At 46.8% G+C, this 16231-nt stretch overlaps 1 protein-coding gene across 7 annotated transcripts in view; it reads right to left on the bottom strand.

Moving 5' to 3' along the window:
• kif13a (kinesin family member 13A) overlaps window positions 1-15306 on the bottom strand; it is a 58905-nt gene extending 43599 nt beyond the window's left edge. For all 7 annotated transcript variants that reach the window (XM_048993464.1, XM_048993460.1, XM_048993459.1 and 4 more), the window contains exons 1-2: window positions 14577-15306; window positions 14201-14291 (exon numbers count right to left, since the gene is read on the bottom strand). In XM_048993464.1, the coding sequence (XP_048849421.1) occupies window positions 14201-14291; window positions 14577-14631 (146 nt within the window). In that variant the 5' untranslated portion in view covers window positions 14632-15306. The remainder of the gene's footprint in view (window positions 1-14200; window positions 14292-14576) is intronic.
• Between the last annotated feature and the right edge of the window lie 925 nt (window positions 15307-16231).

Genomic DNA, 16231 nt, shown 5'->3' on the forward strand with positions numbered 1-16231 from the left:
AATGGGATCGGAAATAAATGTAAAAATAACATACATTTCTCTAGTTGTCCATAATATAACGACTGTTGCAGCATAATAGTGGTCGCCGTCAGGGACACGTACAGTCATCCCACCGTAACTAGACCTATAAACACGCACTCCGACGAAAGTGCAGGCGCTATGCAGAACTTTTTATTAGACAGAGAACATAACGAATCCAAAATCGAAATTTCTGACTGAATATCCTATTCTGGAATGGTGGAGATCGTTCAAAAGCCATGGTAAAATTAACCCGACGTAGTGAAAAGAAATATTAACGGGATCAGGTTGGGTCCTGAAAAACGAAGTGGTACAAATCGGGCACCGTTGTAATATTTGCCATTAAGTATAAAGCTGCGCATGTATGGCGTTTTAGAAGCAGGGATTGGTGAATTTGGTTAATTAAACCAGCGCTAGTCAAACATTACACGGTAGAAAACTATATGGAAATAGTGATAGAAATATAACAGTTCTGTATCATCAAGCCATTTTCATACAGATGAATGGAGACGATTCTAGCGATTATGCTAAAAATAATCACGGTCAGGCGAATATTTAATAACTGTGACAGGCCTAGTGTTCATGAATCTGCCATAAGAAAACACTGAAAAACAGTGATTTTCATGACAGGCTGCCATGGAGGAAACCACTGCTCTCCAAAAAAAACTGCTGTCCATCTCAAGTTTGCTACAGACCATCTGGATGTTCAGCAGCACTGAAACAATGTTCTGTGAGGAGATAAAAGCTGAACTTTTTGCACGTCTGGAGAAACTAACACACTGCATTCCAAAGCCTGAAACATTACCCCAGCCGCGAAATGTGGAGGAATAATGGTGTTTGACTGCTTTGTTCTATCAGAGCCTGAAAGACTGCTTTGCTCTCATTGAGAGCCCAACAAATCCAGGTTCTACAGAAAAATATGAGGACATTCATCTGTGATATAAAACTCATCAGAAGTAGATGCATGCAAGACAACAGCAATGCAAAGGTGAGTAAATGACTAGAGTAAATGTCATACTTATAGACTTTAGAATGATCGGAAAGTTCTGAGCCCAGTCTCCTTGATCTGCCATGTTGTGACCTGAAACGGGCAATTAATCCCCCCTAAAACTCAAACAGTTCTGTATATAGGAACCAGCAAATCACTGCTCAGGTCTGAATTTGGTAGACGCTGCTGCCAGTGAAGGAGGTTCCACTAGCTACCTAAAAAGTGCTCACACACTTTTTCTCATCACCGACATGGAAATGTAAGATGCTGGATGTTAATTGATTAATTGCCAATTATAATTATGACATTGGTCTAGATGAAGGTCAGATCACATTTTAGGAGCCATTCATGCAGAAATCCAGATAGGGTTCACAAACTTTTTCTTACACTGGTAACATTTCTGTTATATATCACATGACCACAATAACAGATCAGCGGCACACAAACAGGACCCCGCCCTCGCCCCAATGTGCCTTCAGGGAATAGAGCAGCATTATCAGCAACAGTCAACACCTTCCGCTGTAGGAACAAAATCAACAAGCAACTGGAGGAAGGCTTTTCCTTTGCATTTTTTTTTTCTAACCCCTGTCAAACTTGCTGCAGAATAGTCTCCAGTCGAACCGCAAAGTTCCCAGATCTCTCCCTCTGGGCTGAGAAGATCCCAGGAGATCCCCAGCCCCCCTTTGTATCCTCTGGGTATGCTAACCCTATGTTAGCATAGTCGATAACCCTTAAACAAAACCAAATTGCATAAATCCATCACTGAGGTTCAGATTGACTGATACAGTCAAGAGGTATTTCTGCCTAAATTTCACCTCTGGTCACCACCACATTTAGGCACTTCTACACAGTTTAGGACTCAGAGCTGAAGTTTGCCCAAACAACTAAAGAGTTTGCAAATTTAAGACGGGAATTCTCACTGTGAAAAATGACGCATCGCAAATCTACAAAAACGGCAAATACGAGAGTACAATGTCATAAACTACTCAAAACGTTTTAATACAGACTTTAAAAATGGTCACAGAATGACCTAGACTTCACCTTTCAGTTGCCATTTTTTTTCCATTAAACACGAGGCAGCAGGGCATGAAAAACCTGCTGCTGGCCCCACAGATCCAGGTTCTCCGGGACACGAGTCACCCCTGTCACAGAACATTAGGCTCACAGCAAAGTGAGAAACCCTTGGGGTCTGTGAAAGAGCACTGAAGATTGAGGGATAGCAGAAAGGAAATGAGAGGACAGCGATACAGCAGATAGTGAGATAATTACAAGCTTGACTTCAGCCATCTCCGTCCCAAGCGATTTTATCCAGAGCTACTGTGTCTCTCCAGTGGCCTGGCCCACGGGACGGAGGTATCTGAGCAGAAAGCTGCCTGAGAAAGGGTGGCGTTACCACAAAAGGCTACGGAATTTACCCAGGTTCACACAGCTGGGTCTCTCACTCTTGGTCCACAAGCCCAATAGCCCTTCTGGCATTGTCTGTCGCTGCCACACCTCCAATAAAGAACCCAACACAGACCACAACATAACCTCCACACACAAATATCGACCCTGGATATACTGGCCCACCTTGTTGATCTGCCTCCTTGCCATCAGTTCCAAGCTAGCCCTGGAATCTCCGCTGCATTATTGTACCACTCTCCAAGTGAAATTTAGCATCCTGCATACCTTGTTTCAAACTACCAAAAAAAAGTCCTAAAACTAACCCCAAAACCCTAACAACTATTATGAGACCTGCTGACACGTAGGAACATATGATGTAAACCAGCAGTGAACATTTCAATAGCGTGTCAGAGGCATTTTTGCTGCTTGTACTAAACATGAATGAGGCTCACTGAGCCTGTACTACAGCGTAATTAGTAACCGCTGGTGCTGAACCAGAATAAATCAAAGACCCCTGAAAGTGAACAGTATGTGTGCTGCAACAGAAACGACCTGATGGTCATGTATAGATGAGAGATACATTTCACCTGCCTCCTCCTGCATCTCCTCCTCCTCCTCCTCCTCCTCTCACGTTTGGGCTCTCCTTTCCCACAATCTTATTTCAGAGCCAGTTACAGAATAAAATAGCTCCGTGACAAGATTACCAACACCCCAGCACAGTAACCCCATCCCTCCACCGGCCTCATTCCGACCCTTTCCGTAAGACAGCCGCGTTTTCTCACAATGAGATCAAAGAGGATTTATTTCCGCTGCCTCTGCAGACATAATTGCATAGGGAGAGGATGGAGGCGTAGGGGGAGAAGGCTGCTCCTCAGAGCCCAGGCCATATGAGGAGAAGATGGAGGTGCAGGAGAAGAAGGCACGCTCCTCAGAGCTCTGGCCATAAGAGGAGAGGATGGAGGCGCAGGAGGAAGATAAGGCCGCTCCTCAGAGCTCCGGCCATATGAGGAGAAGATGGAGGTGCAGGAGGAGAAGGCTGCTCCACAGAGCCCAGGCCACATGAGGAAAGGATGGAGGCGCAGGAGCAGAATGCTGCTTCTCAGAGGCCTGGCTTACTTCTCTGCAGTCCAGGTTCCACCCCATTCTCTCCACAGAGGGTCGCACCCATTGGCCATCCTGCCCATCTATAGCACATAAGCAGTGACCATATCCATCCCACAGATTCCAGCAGCTGTGTGATGGGGAGTTTCCCCTGCCCGCCCCCTCCAAAAAAAAGATAACATTTCACACTCCTGATAAATATTTGTATTTCATTCCGTCACTTAAATAAGAGATTTAACTGAAATGTTGTGAAAAGGCCAGTAAAAGTGGAAAATCACTGCCAGTGTGGCGGCCTATCTGCTCTCTAGCTCACCCCTGGCATACGAGCCGCCTCTTTCCGCAGCTTCCTTCCCATTTGACCCGCTTGCCCTTGTCCGACTCGCTGACGTGTCATCATCTGGACGGAAAGGTCCTGGTCAGTGGCTCGAATGTCGGGCCATAAGCGACCGGCGAGACACGGGTTAGTGGTTTCTCACAGGCTGGGTTCAGCACACTCTTATTTACACACACACCGTGGTCACCCAGAGTCACATCACTCTGGGTTACAGTCAGCCAGCAGGAGCAGATGACAACGAAAAGATGACACTATAATCATATCTAAACATTAAGGAGAGTTTACAAACATGGGCCACAGTGAAGGTCGCCACTTCACAGTGCGCAGTTAGCAGATTTACTGGAATAAGCCCGTTCTCATGTACATCTTGGTGTAATCCCCGATGGTGGACACCATGCTGATTAGTGACAGGTCTCCATCCTGACATTTCTCATTCCCAAGGCTTACACAGCCATGTCCACGACATCTGCCCCAACAAGACACACTTTTTAGAAAATGAATTCTACATATGGCCTAAAGAATAATCAGACCTTGTTTTTCACCAGTTTTGTCGTCCGTTTGAGAGTTTTGGTGGTTTGTGGGTTACAACTGGTAAGTAATAAATGCGAGTCAAAGGGAAGTTCAAACAATTTTAACCATAAAACCATGTACGTGTGTGCCAATATATGCCTTCATCTGAGTTTGCGTGTGTATATGGCTTGAGTGTGTGTGTGTATGCCTTCGTTTGACAATATGTGTGTGTGTATGCCTTCATTCGAGAATGTGTGTGTGTGTGTGTGTGCATGAATATATGTTTGTGCTTGTGCGCGTGTCAGGTGGCCATGAAACGAAAGCCCCAGGAATCCTGGCAGGCAGACGGGCGGCGGGAATTCTGTCCGGGCGCGATCCGATCGGGATTACACCTGAAGCGACAGGCTGCACTCTGGACAGGCTGCCTGCCCACAGGCTGCGGGGTCGCATTTCACCACCGGTATGTCGCTCCCCTGACAGGCCTACGGCACACTGGGGACACTCGCTGTGCATGTTGCTTCATCAGCATCCAGCTCCCTGTACACCTGCTATCACCTGCCATCTAATGAATGTGCTCCTATGAAAGGACATGCAGTGAAATTTTTTTGTTGATCAGTTACATTTTTTTAGGGGGCACAAAGTGTTCAAAGTGCAAACATCCAATATAGAGTTTTAATTTAAAGGTCATTTAAATTTACAGAAAACCTCAAATAGGTTATTAAAAAAAAAACATGGATTTTTTTAAAAAGGTTTTACATTATCAGGTGTCACTGAGTGACCTGCACACAGGGGCCATGCTAGACAGGCCGGAGAGCATCCGGCATGGAGACCGCAGCACCGAAGAAAGCACTAGAGCCAGGGAGGGTGGAGAGCAGGAGGGAAACCCAAGGAAGGTGACAGGGCTCACATTCCAGTCGTAAGCTGGGGGGGCAGTATAGCTCCCACTTCACTTGACGGACAGGGTGGGGGGCTCTCACTAGCTGCTCTACGCTCTCTGTCATATCAGCATGCAGACATGCCCAAGGTCGCCACGTCCGTCCCAGGCGATCAAAACAGAACTTTCATACCTGACCATGAAGCTGGAGTATCTCCTACTACAGGGGCATGTAGAAAGAGCAGCAGGAGCCACAAGGGAGAGGCAGGAACCGCGGCCCAGCGCAGGCCCTGACCAGCTTCCCATCTCACCTCGCTCAGCAGCCCCGAAACGGCTTCAATAAAAACCAAACCGCACCGGCGAAAACACAGCGTCATCCCTGAGGCGTGCGGGCAGCATTAAATTCGGACAAGCTCTGCCATCCGGGACCCGAGCCGAGAGGGAAGGCTGCTCTGCCCTCAGGGTCGTGGCCCCTTCTGCTCACACTTCTCAGCAGGGATCTTCTCGCCGTGGCCTGGGTATCAAAACCGCTCATTTTTCTCAGCACTCGACGGACGCTTCTACCCCTAATGACGTTGTGTCCACTGCAACAGCTGGTTTTTACACAAGCGTCCGGTGACAGGCGCCCTCTAGGGACCGGCTGGTCGTCCGCACCCGCCACACTGTCAAAGGACCTGTGCTTCTCGGAAAAGGTTCCCCATCGATTTACCAGGTGTGGCTCCTAAGTGCATGATGCTTCCATATAAACAGCTTTCTAAGATCACAGCAGTGAGAAGCTCCGTTATTCCATTATCATCCCAGAGGGATGGGGGAGCGGTAGGGAAAAAAAAAAATTGGCACCCGTGTTGTAATGCTGGACGTGGGATCAGAGTGGCATTAAAATCCCACGTTGAACTTTTGTCCAGAACCTAGCAACTAGGTTGAGATGGAACGGGACCTCCGAGAAGGGCCAGGCGGGCACAATGGGGAACAGCGTGATAACTTAGCAGGACCCTCAACATCGTGCTGAAATATGGTCTGCAGGGAGGTTTAACCGGGGCAGATGGATTAAATCCTGAGAGGAACATTTATTTTACAAAAGGGTCCCCAAAAGTAAAAAACCTCCCTGAGGGACCTGGTGCAGCCCAAGGAGAGCTGCTTCACCAGACCCTCTGGATCAGAAACCGTGTGAGGAACCCGTGAGCAGTCGACTGGGAACAAAAAAAAAAAAAAAACTGACAAATTAGCTCCAGACAGAATCGCTGGCAGAAGGCGTTGCATGTTAGCAGGCAGCAGGCCGCTGTTCCTGGGTGTGCCTCATCTATACACTCATTTATTCTACACTGTAACAGCCTGGTTCCTTTCCCATGCATACCCGTCAAATTAATGCCTTACACACCCATACCAGTTTCTTCTACGGGTCCAACGACACTTGGAGTGAGCACCAGATAACCATTCCCTGCCGGGCCCGCCTGTCTGACTGCCATGCCACACAAACGGCAGTAATCAGCCCTTGGCGACCTGCTGAGTATCACCGCTTGCAGTCTGAGCTCAGCAGCCACTCGGCTGGACGTGCCAGAGACCGAATTTGCCCACTGCGCCGATTCCGGCCCGGCTGACGACACCCAGCCCATCGGGTCATGGAAATATCCACGACGACGGATCTCCGGGGCCTCTTGTCCTGGCCAGCGTTTGCATAAAGACTTTGGGGAGGGGGTGGGGGTGCGGGAGCTACGTCATTCTGCTCCTCAGTGCCATGTGGATATTGGCACGATCCCATGCGGGGGTCATGCAGGAAACAGCATCAAACGCCACACAGGTAGCATGAATCTGACCTTCGTCATGTGACCTGCCGCCCACACATGGCATACAAAGTTACACTGTGTTAAACAAAAGGGGAAAACCCAAAATCTAGGTCAAGAAGGGAAATCTATAAACAAAAGCAACAAAAAGCCCCACAACACAAAATGAGGTTTGTCAAGCTAAGAAGTGTGAGTTCACTCAAGCATGAAGTGGACAGCATAAACACACCTGGGCTGGACCCAATCCAGGCAATTAGGTAAGCTGAGGGTGCCTGTAATTCTGCAAAGTGCCTCTAGGGGGAGGATGTATCTGTTGGGCCCATGAACAGATAGAACAGAGAGAGAGAGAGTGCTAGACCTACCCCCCCCCTCCCCTCCATATCAGAGTTACTTCTGGTCTCATCACTTTCCACAGTGAAGGAAGGGAAAATGACTCATCGGGGCAGGGCTGCCTGAACAGACATATTAGGTCTATATCAGGCAGAAACAAGATGCAATCGTACATCTTTCTGAGAGTTTGAAATGCCGAGGTCAGGCCGAGGGAAATACCACTCTCCCTGGGGTGCCTAGGGCAGCTTAGTGTGGCACCAAGACAGCTCAGCGACCCAGCAAAGACACGTTCTGACTATGATCTCACAGATAAGGCAAGGCTAGCAACATGCCTGGCGCTGCCTGCCGAGTCCCGGGCCAGCCGAACTGCTCAACGGACACAGCCGTCATCGCGGCACTCGCTGGAGGGTGCCCCACGAGCCGGATTTTCCCACCAGACTGACCCCATAAGGTTTCCTCTCCTGCTTGTGGTTAAGCTCTCAAGAAGAGCTGCATACTGCTTGTCCGACAGCTAACGCTAGGGGATCCTCTACTTGAGGATCTCAAAGAAAAAAATAATAATAAGCTTTTTTCAGGACAAATAAAACAGAAAAATTCTCTTATGAACCAGCAAAGGCTTCCAAATCCCAGAGTTACTGCTGCATGAACAGTAGAAGATCAGACCACATAACAGCACCATTAACAAAACCTTGCTATCCAATGAAAGTTATCAGATGAAAGTTGCTGGACCAGATTTGAGCAACTTCAGAGGCACCCCATCCTTTCGTCTAGAAAAGATCACCCCATCCTTTCGTCTAGAAAAGATCACCCCATCCTTTCGTCTAGAAAAGATCACCCCATCCTTTCGTCTAGAAAAGATCACCCCATCCTTTTGTCTAGAAAAGATCACCCCATCCTTTTGTCTAGAAAAGATCACCCCATCCTTTTGTCTAGAAAAGATCACCCCATCCTTTTGTCTAGAAAAGATCACCCCATCCTTTCGTCTAGCCCAAACTTCCTAGCTATGCCAGCTACATGCGGTTGGACAAGAATAAACACTGACTGCTTCAGATGATACTCATGGAAGTGCATCTTCTTCCCTGCCAGACGAGGCCCCCATTAAAGGCCGGCCTGCTCCACTTCCTTCAAACCCAGTACCTCTGCGCCACAGATCTCGTGTGTTTGCCACCCGCCTTTGGAAAAGAGTGGAACAATGGTGCTCTCTCTTTGCCGCGGCGTTGGACGGCACGGAGTAGAAAAACTCCGGCGGCAGGCGGCAGCTGCTCACAAAGGACGCCTGGAGGAGGTTCCTTCGTGGCCAGGCAGCTCTCGTGATGCCACACAGAGCGAGAGTGTTAGTGAAATCCAAGGGCTCCATCTCCTCTAGGTATGGGCCGATCCACATTTTTACAGTTCCGATCCGATTCCGATACACAGCTGCCGAGTGTGTGCGCACTGTGGTGTGTAGGCGACTGCGCGGGGTTGGTTCCCGACTGCGCCCCTGGTTCCTGTGATGGGCTCCAGTCCCCCCCCGCGACCCCAATTGGGATTAAGGGGGTTCAGGAAATGGATGGATGGACGCACCGCCTGATCTTAAATCGGTGGTGTGGCAGCTTTTTAGCTTTCCGGTAAACACAAACGAAAACGGCGAGAAAAGCAGAGACAAGACAAAAACTGCATGCAAACACTGTAAAAGACTGATAACATACACAAGTAGCACAACAAACATGCTTCAGCATGTCCACCGGCACCACAGTGAGCTCAACTCACCACCACCAGAGCGAAGATTATTAAAAGGGCAAAGCATGCTAAAAAGCTGCATGTGCAAGCCTTAGTATATTTATTTGAAGATTTTTTTTTTCTTATTTTGATTTGGGATTTTTTTAAACAGTATTTTATTCAATTTCAGTTACACTGTTAAGAAGAGGATACGTTTTGCACAGTTTAAAAAGACAAATAAGGAATATTATTGAATAAATCTGTCTGCAGCTCATTCTGCTAAAAAATTCGTGAGAGAATCGTATCGTGAACTCAGGATCGTGAATCGTATCGAATCGTGTATCGTTACATCCCTACTTTGTTGTGATAGCAGTCCCTCATGTAACACAAGCTGTAGCAAGTGCGAAAAAAGTCGCCCAAGCTAGCAACTCCAAAAAGAGTAATTTTTCAAATTACCCGCGTTGTCTCACACAGGTCCTTGCGCTTTGTTTAGCAGGATTTTCCACTAAACGCTACTCCAACCTCTCAAAACTTATTTACAAAGATTGCTAATCGTTCTGCTAATAGTTATTAAATAGTTATTAAACTTTCCACAGTGAAGGAAGGGAATAGTTATATTATTTTGCAAACAAGTGCTTATGGGTAACTGTGAAGTGGGTGCCTGTATGTGTAAAAACACCCCATAATAAGCATATGCATCAAAAAACACTGCTTATAAGTTATATCCAGTGTTGTATTATTCAGTTTGCTTTCTTTGCCATATATCACAACCTGTGTGGAGTTCAATATTTCCAAATTTCCCCAGCTTAACTTCCCGTGGAAAGTTTCTGGAAACGTTCCACCCCTTTGCAACCTTTCTTCTCATGGAAAGTTCCACCCCTTTGCAACCCTCTTGTTGACCTGCCAGCTATTGGAATAACACCACTCGGTTCAAACATTTGACTTCACAGGATGGTATGCTTCTAGCAATTAAATTCAAGTAGAACAATCTGCTGGAATTTAAAGCCTGGTGGATACGGTGGGCTCTGTATCTTTGTCAAGTGAGTGTTCTACAGGTTCTCACTGCAGAAGGCTCTGCCAACCTTCTCACACCACCTAATAAGTTTACATCAGCAGAGCATAAGATCCCATCCACCCAACCCACACCTATACCAGCCCTACACTACACACGACTCTGAATGTTCCCTGTTTGTTCTAGATTTCTTGAAAGTGACATTGACTACTTGTATGCTGGAAACCTCACCCATCATATCCAACCTCTTCCTCATGTCAAACCATCTCCTTGCCACCTACCAGACCCCACATTGCTTCAATAGCTTCATATGATGGGGTCTTCCCATCTAGTGTAGAGTAAAACACTACCACATTTGTCATAAAACCAGGTAAGCAATAATCACGAGAGTCATCAAGAGTCACAGTCACAGAGTACTCAACTGGTTGGTCGAAACAAAATCTTGGTCTAGATTTATACTGTCTGGACCTGAAATGTCCACCTCTGACTGCCAGTGTGTGTCATGATTATCAAAACCACCAAGTGTTGTCTATTCATGTTTATTAAATTACAGAGAGCATTAAAATTTCTTTTGTCGTTGTAGCTGCTAAATATACTTAAAACACATATTAAAGCCAGAATATTGTCTGCCTGCTCCCTTAAAATTTCCATTGAATAAATGTTTGAGAAAATGTTTAGGCTAAAATCAGGGCTTATTCCACGTGGATTGATGGTGCCAGTGTGTGTTCATGCGCACGGGGCTCGTCGGGACCAGTGTTACTTTAGTAAATTAAAACTGAAATGAAGACGGACTCTAAATAAATAAAAATAATTTGTGAACCGTAATAAAAATGAAAACTATATTTATAAAAGTGCCCGACTTTAATAGCGAAAAGTACCACCACACCACCATCTTCTTTTCACCTTGTTTATCCACAATATCTTCTCTTTTAAAAGACGTGCTTGCTGAGCTGTCCCTTCCTTGACTTCAGTGTTTATTGCTTACCGACTTAAGTCGCATGTGACGTGCTAATCGAATTTAAAAAGCAAAAGGATACGCCGAATTTACACATATTACTAACTTTTGGGCGTCACAGTACGCGTGTCTTTAATATTTTAGACATCCTGTTAATTTGCTTTTTGTTTCAAACGCCAGCATCCATTATCTGAAGCCCTGCAATAACATGCAGTTTGTTGTTTTCAAAATAAAATGAACTTAAATTAAATGGCCTATCTGGAGGAAAATTACTCGTTTAGATCAATCAGTCATTCGGTAAAAATACTTAGCGGCAGCCCTAATGACAGCAGCATTCATCCATCCACTTTGCTGCAGTCCAGAAACCCACTGTAAACCGAACACCCCCCCCCCCCCCAAACGTTTACCACCCTCACCAAAAAGATCATGCGCGAGATAATCAATCAGAGCCATCACTCTCTATGCAACAGTGATCAAAGGTATTCAAGAAGCGGAGATTTCAAGCAGAACTCTTGCTACACACTAGGCGAGAATTACAAACATACGGATGATTATTATTATTTAAACAGATCTGAAAATTTCATTCTACGTGTAAAAAAAGAAAAAAGCAATCAAACTGATTAAATGTCAGCTGGCCAAGACAACAGTGAAGATCATGTGGTGGAATCGATGGAATATTCATGCTAGTCGGCAAATAGCGGTGCAGTCTTGACAAAGATGGAAGCTGGATGAAACCCCGCAAACAACCAAACCTGCAGACTCATCGACCCTGACAAGGGACAGAAGCAACTGGCAGACTCAGTGCAGCAATCCTCTGCAGACTCAGCACAAGGACAGGCATTGTGGAGTCACATCTCCCCCCAGCCTCTCCATCTCCTGCCTTGATTTCCTGCTTGAAACATGCACATCTAAGGCCTATGGCAAAACGAGGACAGTCCGGGGGAAATGGCTGCTCCACTTCTAGAACTCCACATCCCACAATGCCATAGGAGGCGGCTACCTGCCTAAATAACCCTGTGTTTGTCCGACAATATCTTCCAAAATGATGACAGAAGTGGCTTTCGGGTTGGTCTCTTTATTCACAGCAGAACTTGTTTTGATATAATCTGGTAATTACACTCGCCGGCTTGACTGTTTAGACTTGACAGAACAAGACTGTTCCAACCATGACCACAGTTAAAAGCCGCCAACGTGGCTTTGGCCAGAAACTAACAAGGTGATCATTAGAAGATGACTATTTACAGTTATTTCACAGAATGAAATGCGTTATATTGTACCCTGCAGATTAAATTACTTCCTCTTTCATAAGAGCCTGGATGAGAACCTGCTTTGCTAGAGGCTTTTTTTTATTGGGTCTTGAGTGTCCGCATTTTTTATTCAAGGATACAAAACAACAACTCAGTTGCCACAAAAGGAAATAAGGGTGGGGTAGCTACAGAGGAGTCCGTGGCTCAGCCTTGGATAGCCATTACACGTCCCTGGCCTGGCCGAGAGCAGCCCACTGGGAGCAGGGGAGCCCATACAGGCGCCCGGCCTCATGAAGAGTGCCGTTACAAGTGGAGGCCTTCCGTTCTGGCAACTTCTGTCCCATCGCAGTGCTTGATGGGAAATGGGTCCCCCTCATAGCAGGATTGATTGGTGCGGGGGCAGGACGGAGGAACAGCACGAAGAGACACGGGCAGCCTGAGGGCGCCAAGATCCTGACAATGGATTCACCATGGCAACAGCAAGTGGCTTGTAACCGTGTCTGACATTACACAGATATGAGCAAAGTGGGTCTGGAACACCAGCGGACGGCATACAGGACAGGTGATGACATACTAAGGAAAGCATTTAGAAGAAGCCAAGGGGAAATCTCAGCCGACGCTGGCAACAGCGAGCAATCGCTGTAAAACACTAGAGTGCGGCGAGGAGAATTTACATATTATAACCAGCAAAACTTTCGGAAAGTCTCTAAGGTTTCTACTATTACATGCTGATAGTCATAATACACACGACCAAATCCTCAACGCTTAACACAAAAAGCCAGCAAACGCTATAACTGCAGGTCAGATGTAAAGGAAACTGAGGGGGCAAGTAAAAGCCATTTGACAACTTAAACAAAAAAAATGCAATCATACTTTATGCTGTATGACTTTCTCACATAAATGACATGTGCTGCCACGATATCCACCCCTAAGAAGCCGTTTCCAAGAACAACACTCTAAGACTTCGACAAACTAGTTAGCTAGACACAGCGAAACCCAGGGCGATGTAAATTACCAACAAATTATTACTCGGCACTAAGCTAACAACCGTACAGAGAAAAACTGAGGAAATAACCATAAGCGGAACCTCATAAGAATGTTCTACCAAACAGCTTCGTGTCATAAGCCCTTTACATAGGAATCAAAAAGGACAGAGATTAAGGACATTACAATCCTTCATTCGTTTAATGAATCTCTTCCATTGGGGTAGGACATGATAAACAATATAGATGTATTTAGTCTGGATATCACACCACGGTGAACAAGAGCTGTTCTCCCGTTGTTTATTACGCACCGGTAACTTACGGAAACAAATACAAAAAATTACATTAACTTTGTGCAATTAATTCGCAAACAGACGCATATATCTGGCCCGGCTGCACTGTCACCGGCCGCCATAGTCTCCCATCATATCCCATCATACCCTATTTTTACAGCCAGTTGCATCGGAATGTTGGCTGGCACCCAGACATTTGTTTCTATCTCTCCTCTTTTCTAACCCCCCCAGAAGAGTCCAGTTGCCTTGTTTACATCTCCAGCCCAAGCCAGCACAGGGCTCATAGAGGTCATGGCCAATCGCGAAGAGGAGAGATCTCTCGAGGTTACACCGTCAACCGGACAGCTAAAGGAAAAGCTGGGCGCTGAGGAACCGAAGGCCGGGCTGACGGCTCCCCCAAAGGAGCCTTGAAGGGCCCTGGGTTCAGAGATCGCTTATTAATACTGTCATTTCCAAAAGAGACGCCCTTCACTGATCCGGGCTGCAACGCTACTGCCCAGATGGTAAAAAAGAAAAGCAGCTAGCATTCCATACCCACTAAATGACACGGCAGAAAAGAAGCTCAGGACGCTCCTACTCTCAAAATCTAGCACACCCATAAAATCACAAAGCAAAACACAAGGAGCAGCAACTCCCCAAGCATGGACATTAAAGGATCACCACTGAAAGTGTTATTTAAAATGGCATTTTTACCTGTTTTCTCCCTTGGCATTGGAGGGCGGCGGGTGCAGGATGGTTTGGTTGTCTTCCATCTCCAAGACACATTTTGTGTTGAGCTCAATCTCTGCAGTTTCAGAGCAAAGTGTTAACAGCTCGGCTCAAAAGCACTGCCTTGTGCACCTGATTCGCAACTTTGCACTCCAACTTTTTTTATATATATTATTTTTAAAGCAACTACAAGCATTGCTACTAAAACACTAAACATCTGCAAACCCGCAGTCGGAAAAAGTAGCCAGATAGATGTTACTACAATTACGCAGTTTGATGAAAAAAAAGTCAATAACGGGCAGTTAAGTTTGCGAATCGCTCCCCGATTTAGGGCATCAAGATGCACGATCGAATCACTTACCTCTCCGATTCATCGGCCGGACACGAACTGCAACTTTTACCTTCGTATCTGACATTTTTATCCACTTTTTGTCCTCCCCCCTCCAGCCCTCCGGTAGGATCGGCGAACTATCGCCTCCGACGGCGGCAGCGAGTTTCGACAAAGTGCACCAGATCCCTCCTAAAAAGGCCAGCCGGATTGCGGCAAGTAAATCGGCGAGTGTGGCGAAAAGCAGCCCCGAAAAGCCATGTCTGTGAGCGCGAAGCCCGGCTCTCCTAACGCGTCCGGCGGGGTATGCGGCTGCTCCTCAGTCTCCTCGTCTGCATCCCGACCGCCATCTTCCGCGGGGGGAAAGGCAGTAACGCACTGGCGGAGGACGTTGTAGCGAGAGAGAGGGGGACGCCGTGCGAAAGACGAGAAGGCAAAGAAAAGAGAAGGAGGCAGGGAGAATAGAAGGGGGATGGCGACGATGTGCGCCCTGCATAGAGAGCGGAGCGGAGCGCTGCTGGGATGGGGATCGGGCGGAGGAATGACCGTCAAGGCGGGGACGGCGACACGCGTGTCCAGTCCGAGGGGAAGGGCCGTGCCGGCCTGGCCCGGGGCGCCGCGTCGTCCCCATCCCGCCAGCAGGAACCGCAAGGCGACCTCACCCCCCTTATCATCCACCCCGGCATGAAAGCCAGCAATCGGCATAAACAGATTGCGGGGGATTCGCGCTTAACGTTACCTTCCCAGGCCCCGTCGCACAATTACTGTTTCACGGCTCTGGTGAATAATCAATAATAAAATCATTATGTCAGAGTGATTTGTTTTAAAATGTTTATGTATCAATCGAAACATATACCCGCTTCTGGTCATGGCCAGTGAGTGGGGCGGCGGGGGCAACCGGGACGAGTCATCTGGATTATTTAAAATTAATTTTAACATTTTACACTCTGCGACAGACCTGTTTATTCCAGAGGCTCAAACTATTTTAAGGTGGTATTAAAAGTTACTATTTCCTTTTTGCTTTGTATACTGCAATATGATACCAGTAATTTATAGACTCTTCACTTTGTCTTGTAACTCAAAGGATGCTGTCAGATCTACGAGTTATGCATTTTAATGGATGGCATCAATGCTTAAACACAGGCCTTTCAGGCTGTCAAACCCCCCATGACGGAACATTCCCTCCCCCACCTTTACGGATGTGATGAATGTTGCTCCTTGCTTCTGTGACTAAATCTGCATCCCTACAATAGTTTGTTTTCTGTAGGAAAGGAGGGCATTGACTCCCCCACCTGACCCCCCCAAAACTTAGCCCATTCTGTTGTCATGGGCAACTTAGTCACCCCCCTGTACCATTGTCCAGAGGAGCATGACGGCAAAAAGTGAGACCATCCAAGCAACATACATAGTTCCTTGGCCTCCTGTACCACCTGTGGAGCCCCCCCCCAACCTCATCAGCGAAAGAGACCAAATGATCTAAGTACCATCAGACTGGCCTAATGTTGCAGGATGGCTTTCTGCTTCCCCCTGCTGGTCAGATATGCTCAGTACATGACAATCGCTACGGGGTAAGTTTTACTTTAAAATCCCATTATTTAAAAACTAGCCAGATCCTGCTGAATCCTTTATATGACCACATGTCTGATGCTAAGTGCCCTGAAGCATAATCCATATTGAACAATTACAGC

Source organism: Brienomyrus brachyistius, chromosome 23 (assembly GCF_023856365.1).
Source record: "Brienomyrus brachyistius isolate T26 chromosome 23, BBRACH_0.4, whole genome shotgun sequence".
NCBI classification, from domain to species: domain Eukaryota; kingdom Metazoa; phylum Chordata; class Actinopteri; order Osteoglossiformes; family Mormyridae; genus Brienomyrus; species Brienomyrus brachyistius.